The sequence below is a fragment of the Oryzias latipes genome, chromosome 11 (assembly GCF_053564925.1).
Source record: "Oryzias latipes strain Hd-rR chromosome 11, Olatipes_Hd-rR_3.1".
NCBI classification, from domain to species: domain Eukaryota; kingdom Metazoa; phylum Chordata; class Actinopteri; order Beloniformes; family Adrianichthyidae; genus Oryzias; species Oryzias latipes.
In genome coordinates this window covers 8473817-8480906 of record NC_136247.1, presented here as the reverse complement: position 1 = coordinate 8480906, position 7090 = coordinate 8473817, and the positions used below count along the sequence as shown (strand labels likewise).

Sequence of the window (7090 nt, the reverse complement as noted above, 5' to 3'; positions counted from 1 at the left end):
CTGGATCAGGTGTGTTTAGCCAATGAGGAGCTTCAATGGCAGGTTGGTTAGAAAACATGTAGGACACCAGCCCTCAAGGCCTGGATTCTGACACTCATGCCGTAAGGAATACAGCGGTTGAGAAAATAAATGGATGGAAACCCCCTCACTACACACTTTAAACCCTTTTCTCTGTTGTACATTGTTATAGAAAAGTTATAGAATAAGAACAAAGATCTGCCAGCAATCAAAGATTTATGTCGATTTGGCAAAGTGAAGGCATTCTGTACAGGAGACACGCCGTGGAGGACATTGAAAATGTCAACAGCAAATCAGGGTGCAGAAAACAATGTGTTGTAAAAACTACATAATGCTACACTGCACCAACAGAAAAGCGACGCCACAAAATAGCGAGGGACTGGATTCTGTTTCTAAGGACAATTTTGGATTTCCGTCTCTGTGGAGAGTCTCCTCCTCTGGGGACAGAGCCAACTTTAGCATTTGTCAGCTCTGCGTCAGGATGAGGATGAAGAGGGTCAGAAAAGGGGAGGGGCCTGTTGGTGTCTGAAATCCATCTAAAGATCTAAAGAAAGTCAAATTCATGACTCAACGGTTTGTTCTTGGGCATTTAATGACTGACGTTGAATAAATTAACATAATTCCAGATTTCCTGTCCTCTCTTTAGGCGGAGTGAGGTCACCTATCTAAAGAAAAGTGTTCATGCCAAGGAGTCAGATAAAACCTTCTCTGAGGCAGACTTTATTTTTACTTCTGCCCCCCATAGGTCCCACTGACCCCTTCAGGAGTCCTTCTGCCATCAGAGGCATCTGAAACGGTCAGAAGCTTTGAAGATTGTTTCTGTGAAGCAAAACACAGTAAGAGATCTCCAGAGCGCCATGAAGCTGTCGAAACCCTCGAGACTTTGTTCCTCTGAGACATTGTCCCTCCTCCCCCTGCGGTCCGCTGCTTCAGCGTTTGTCCTCGCGGATGTCGAACTGTTTGTTGGGTTTGGTGGACTCCAGCATGAGCTCGTACAGCTGCCCGATCTGCTCGTTCTGGAAGTCGGCAAGCTTCTGCTCCGGCAGCTCGGCACCAAACCTCACGGAGCCGGGCCCCCGGCCCGCCGCCTCCAGCACCTGAGCCTGCAGGGTGTCCTTGTAGTTCTGGGTGAGACACACAACAGAACAGGGTCAGCACTTCTGCAACACGACGGAAACAAGCTTGGTGTTGGAGGAACTTCAGAACCATAACTAGAATGTCGGTCCTGTCGGGGGAAGACGCTCCTCTGAATGACTTTATGGGAGGAGCTGCGCCAACAGAGGATGGTTGTGGACGCAACCTAAACACACAGAGTCCCTAACATCACACCGACCTTGGGGGTTCTGGTTGGGACCAGAAGCACATCAGTGTGCTGGGATAATAAGAAAATGGTTCTGGTGGGATCACAGCAGCTCCCCGTGAAACTCAGTTTAACAACTTGGAGCAATGTTTTTCTTCTGGCCTCCAAAGCTTTAATCCATTTAAATTCAGAGCAATCTTCCATGATGTAGCTTTAAGATTTGAAGATCATTTCTCAGATGAAATCAAAGCCATCCCCTCACTCTGTACGCTCTCCTTCGCCTCGTTCTCAAATGCCTTTGTGTTCCTCCTCTCAGAGGCCATTTGGCCCACGGGAGACCGTTTATTGGAGCCCTCCCATGGGCGCCACTGAAATAAATGGATTAGAATTGCAGCACTCAAGCCCGGTAATGTCATTTGGGACCTGCTCCTCATCTGGTCCCAGACTCGCGCTCGCCGGCGAGGAAGCTGAGATCCTGCTGCGCTGGTGAGCTCGGCACTCTAACGCCGCTTGTGTTCTGGCAGCTGCTGCAGCGCGGCGGGTCGCAAACACTTACCCGTCTGCTTAAAGTAACCATGGCGACAGCGTGCTTTCAGATGCAAAAGACTTCAATAAGCACATCAGCTAAAATACAGAGAAAAATAAAATAGTGAGAATTCAGTCTCACTTAGGTTTAAGTCCCACTATTGTAAAAGCGTTCCCAGTGCTCTTCTAAATATGATTATAAGATTTTTATGAGCAGCAGAAGTTCATTAAAAATGTACCCCTGAAATGTGGGTGGGACCAATGGCACAAAGCAACCCCGCCCCCTTTCCCCTCCCCAATACTTAGAGTTCTCAAACTGCTCTTCTGTTAGCTTACAGCCCCTCACACCCCCAGCCCAACATTACCAGAAGAAAAGTTCGGATGAGGAGAACAAAGACGTCCAAGGATCGTCGTCCATGGATCTAGTCGTCTACAAGTGGAAGCATCAGAATGAAGCGGTGCAGGGAGATTGTGGCCCCGCCCTGCGTGGTTTCTATGTCCCAAATACGATGTTTTTCTAACAGCCTTTTTTTCCTCTGCTCCTGACTCTCAACAGTTTGAATAAAGAAATACTCGGAAATGCAATTTTAGGAATGTTTTCTTCAGATATGTCCATCATCATCAGAAAAATGCAACAAGAAACATGTTAAAAACACCTAAAACACAATTTTCATCTGAGTGGGTCTTTAATCAAAGAGTGACGAGATTTTATAACAAAAAACCCGGGAGCCTGATCATGAAAACCAGACTTAAGGACCTGATGATCGTTTGCTTACTTAGAAGCCATTTTCGTGAATTGTTGCCCAGCAGGGGTGAACGGTGGAAGGACTGCGTCTGTCCTGGTCACGACTCGGCTTTGGGTTCGTCATCACAGGGCAGAATGTGAAAAGAAAGTGATCCGACGTGGCACGAGCAATGCCTGCAGGTCTCTGGCAGCTGTTGATTATAGACTTGTCGCTTCTGCTTCACTTGTGAGGCAAAAAGGGTTTGTCAGCACATTGCCTCAACAAAAGAGCAACGAGGCCCGCTTGGACTCAAGTGTCTAATCATGAAGCTGGTCCCTATCAGACCGGGTCCTGCTCTCATCCTCGTCGGGGTGTGAACATGAACCGGGGTACTCTGTGTCGTGATTGGACAATGATGCTGCTTCCTCATCAGTCATGGGCCGGGGCGAGCCGGAGCTGCATGGGGACTGCGGCTGTAATCACTTCATTATGCCTATTAGCGGCTCAGCTGAGCTCGGCAGAGTGCTCCTCTGTGTGTTCTTTATACTTTCATTAAACAAAATTAAACGCGTGCGTGTTAGTGGACGGGAGGTAAAAAACTCAATTTACTGCTCCTGTCAGGAAAATGAAAGTCTTAATGATGTCTGGGGCCGTTTAATATTCAGTCAGAGCAAGACAGAATTTGTGCCGTGATCCTGAAGGTTCATTTTATTTTACTTTGCAGAAAACATGACAGTCTTCATCCAGACTGGCCCGTGGAGTTGGTAAAAGTGATGAAAAAGTTCATTAGACATCACTTCCTGTTAGTTGGTGGTTGTTAGATTTGGAGAGACTGTAAGGTAATAATATTAGAACAGTGTCTTTGTTCATTTGCTGCTGTTTGAGGTGGATCTACACCTGTGGAATAACACAAACTTTCCTCATTTTCTGCTGTCATTTATCAAGGCTTTCTACAGTTGATAATCACAAATAAACCTTTGATTCACTAAACGCAGATGCGGTTCGAAGAGTGGGCTCCAGACGTTCCTGTTACATCAGGATCTGGTTGTGATCTCAAGGTCTTTCCCAGCTCAGTTCTGCCACCATGTGGCCACTTTCTGCCAAAGCATCCACACTGTCCAAGCGAGAGCAGTTCAAGTCAAGTCAAGTCAAGGAACTTTATTTGTCAAGATCTACAATGTTGACACATACATAGAAATTGAAATTGCGTTTTCTCTTCATCTTCAGTTTAACGGGGAGACACCGTCAAATTGCACAATAAACAAACTATAAATAGAACAGGCCTAAATATAAATAGTATAAAAAATAAAAGTAAAAAAAAAACGAGGAGAGAATAAAGTGACTAGAGAATAAAGTGACTGAAGTACAGTTGCTTAAATTTTTAACTGCACTAGAGGACTGGTGGAAGGTGCAGTCAGTTGGAGGAGACATTCTGCCATGCGTTTGCCGTACATAGAAATCTGTTAAACAAATTTGCAAATGTTAAATTATCTAATTTAAAAAAAAGATTATATAAACACACACGCACACGCACACGCACACGCACACGCACACGCACACGCACACGCACACGCACACACACACACACACACACACACACACACACACACACACACACACACACACACACACACACACACACACACACACACACACACACACACACACACACACACACACACATATATATATATTGTGGATACAAAATGCATTTAAGCGTGCAAAAAAAAAAGGTTTGCCACACTTGCAAAAACATTTTAAAGATGAGCAAGAACGAGGCAAACAGGAGCGTGGAGATGTGAAACTCTGAAACTAGACCAGATGGACGTCATGTCTGTCCGATGCAGCACCGGAACATTTTTTATTAACTAATCGGAGTGCCACCAGTGCAGAATTTTCTCAGGAATGACAAAAGGCCCGTGTGAGTGCAGATTTTGGAAGATGTCCTGGTGTCAAGAAGGGCAGCAAAGAAGCCACTTCTCTCCAAAAAAAAACACATCAGGGACAGATTGATCTTCTGCAAAAAGTATGGCGAATGGACTGATGAGGACTGGGGCAAAGTCATGATGTCCCATGAAGCCTCTTTCCGATTGTTTGGGGCATCTGGAAAAAGGCTTGTCCGGAGAAGAAAAGGTGAGTGCTGCCATCAGTCCTGTGTCATGCCAACAGTAAAGCATCCTGAGACGACTCATGTGTGGGGCTGCTTCTTATCCAAAGGAGGGGGCTCACTCACAATTTTGCCCTAAAACAAAGCCATGAACAAAGAATGGTACTAAAACACCCTCCAGCAGCAACTTCTTCCAACAATCCAACAACAGTTAGGTGACGAACACTGCATTTTCCTGCATGATGGAGCACCGTGCCTTAAGGCCAAAGTGATAACCAAGTTGTTTGGGGACCAAAACGTTGACATTTTGGTTCCATGGCCTGAAAACTCCCCAGATCTTAATCCCATTGAGAATTTATGGTCAATCCTCAAACAAAAACCCACCAATTCTGACTAACTCCAAGAGGTGATTATGTGATTATCAGTCAGGATTTGGCCCAGAAGTTGATTGACAGCATGCCCAGTCAAATTGTAGAAGTCCTGAAGAAGAAGGGCCAACACTGCAAATACTGACTCTTTGCATAAATGTCATGTCCATAAAAGCCTTTGAAACGTATGAAGTGCTAGTAATTCTGTGTCAGTACATCTCAGATACAACTGAAGCAAAGATCTAAAAGCAGTTTAGCAGCAAACTAATATTTGTTTCATTCTCAAAACTTTTGGCCACGACTGTACAGTTGGTGTGAAATGTCAAAGCGGTATAAATCTGCAGAATCTTCTTCTAGTTTTTTTCTTTCACAGCTCTGTTCTGATTTATGAAAGACTTGGTGTCATTGAATTCAGACACCAACTGCATTTATTGATTCCTCCTCCGTGACCAATTTACAAACGGTTGGCACTTCTGTGAATGAAAAGGGACGCCATTCATATGAAACTACCAAATCCGAGTCCCCCGACTGGTCAAAGTTTGTATCGTGTGATCAGGCCGCGCTTTTTGTATGTAGTGCCCAAAGGGTGTTGAGTATTTAAGAATACATTTCATTTAATCCCAAATTATGACATCAAGCAAAGGGTCAGTGAAGGCAGCACGATAGATTTATGTAACTTTGAGTGGCAGCCAGCCTCATATTAAACCAAACTATTGAAAACTGAACATTTGTTCTTTTGACAACATTTTATTCATCTTACAAGTTAATGAGTTGTGTAATATTGTGGAAATTCATTTAATTGTAGGAGGGATTCAATATAAATGTACAGAGGACCGTGTTAGATAGACAAATCAGTCAAAACAATGTTGTGTAAAAATAAATTTGTTTGAATAATTATTATGTTTATTGATTTTATGAGAAGAATCTATCTATCTGTTGGATGGACACTTTGTCAAGCCAGTGGAGTGGAGAGGGAAAGCTCCTTTTAAAAGCTCGGACCCCGTTTAAAGGGGGAATCTGCTCACCTCCCACTCTGCCATGAAGCGGCCCGCCTCCACCTCCGTGACCTCCTTGTGTCTCCGGAACTCGCCTTTCACGTACTGGTCTCCCAGAGCTCGCAGGTGGAGCGGCAGGAACCGGTGCAGGACCAGAATCCTCTTGTAGAGCGCGCGGACCCTGGACACGTGAGCGACGCCCGGCATTTCAGGTTTCTTTCGCGCGCTCACGGCGTTCACCTGTTCACCAGAGACCCTCAAGCCAGGACCCGAACCGTAGGAGCACAGAACCTGCAAGCTAACGCCATGCAACGGTTATCCAACCACGACCTTGTTTACACAGATGTTTCCTCTCTGGTTTGACCTCTTCTGCCTCTCGGATTTCATACAGCATTGTCTCCCCCTGGCGATGGGAGGGAGAACTACAGAAAATAAATACACTGAATACAAGAGGACTTACCAGCTATGCCTGCCCAAATTCAGTTGAATTGGCTGAATTGAGTGATTTTAGGTTTTAATTGAACCCCCTGATCCAAGTAGCACTTCAAGAAAGAAGACTTTGAGTCTAAATACCATAACTTAAATTAAAGACAATGTGATCTGGATAAAATTGAAGTGGTCTCAAAAGCTCAATAAAAACATAAAAATAAACCAAAGTTTCCTATTTTTTCGGGGAAAGATTGGACAGGAGAATTATGTAGATTCATTCATCAGATGGGACGTAATATTTCTGCCAAAAGTCCAAGGTTTTGCCAGTAGTTTGAGCCTGTAGATCTGGGCACGTGTAGAGAAAACACTTGTGAATGTGGATGCTGTTTTGAGCCCCTAAAAGTCTATCTGAAGACAGAATGTTTGTTTTTTTGTGTGCAAGTTTGCAGAAAGTTGTTATGCCTGCAAAATGCAATGCTGATACAGCAGAGGAGAAAATGCACAAGATCTTTTTTGACAAAAAACTTGGCCACCAAAACCAAAATAAATTAAAACAAGAAAACCAGCTGATGTTGTTTTGTACTACCCCCACACTATAGTAAAGTTTATCAAGCAATCCTTGC

General features: G+C 44.4%; 1 protein-coding gene across 1 annotated transcript; it reads right to left on the bottom strand.

Moving 5' to 3' along the window:
* Positions 1 to 217: 217 nt before the first annotated feature.
* Positions 218 to 6439, bottom strand: sdhaf3 (succinate dehydrogenase complex assembly factor 3). Its single transcript, XM_023960049.2, has 2 exons — positions 6069 to 6439; positions 218 to 1142 (listed from the first exon to the last, which is right to left on the bottom strand). The coding sequence occupies exons 1-2, from the start codon at positions 6243 to 6245 to the stop codon at positions 948 to 950; spliced, it is 372 nt and encodes a 123-aa protein (XP_023815817.1). The 5' UTR covers positions 6246 to 6439; the 3' UTR covers positions 218 to 947.
* Between the last annotated feature and the right edge of the window lie 651 nt (positions 6440 to 7090).

What these genes read in the sequence shown, in the direction of transcription:
- sdhaf3 (XM_023960049.2), bottom strand. Translation starts at nt 6,245, where the DNA reads ATGCCGGGCGTCGCTCACGTGTCCAGGGTCCGCGCGCTCTACAAGAGG. An exon ending in GCTTCATGGCAGAGTGGGAG is followed by an intron (nt 1,143 to 6,068) that starts GTGAGCAGATTC and finishes TGTCTCACCCAG; the next exon opens with AACTACAAGGACACCCTGCA.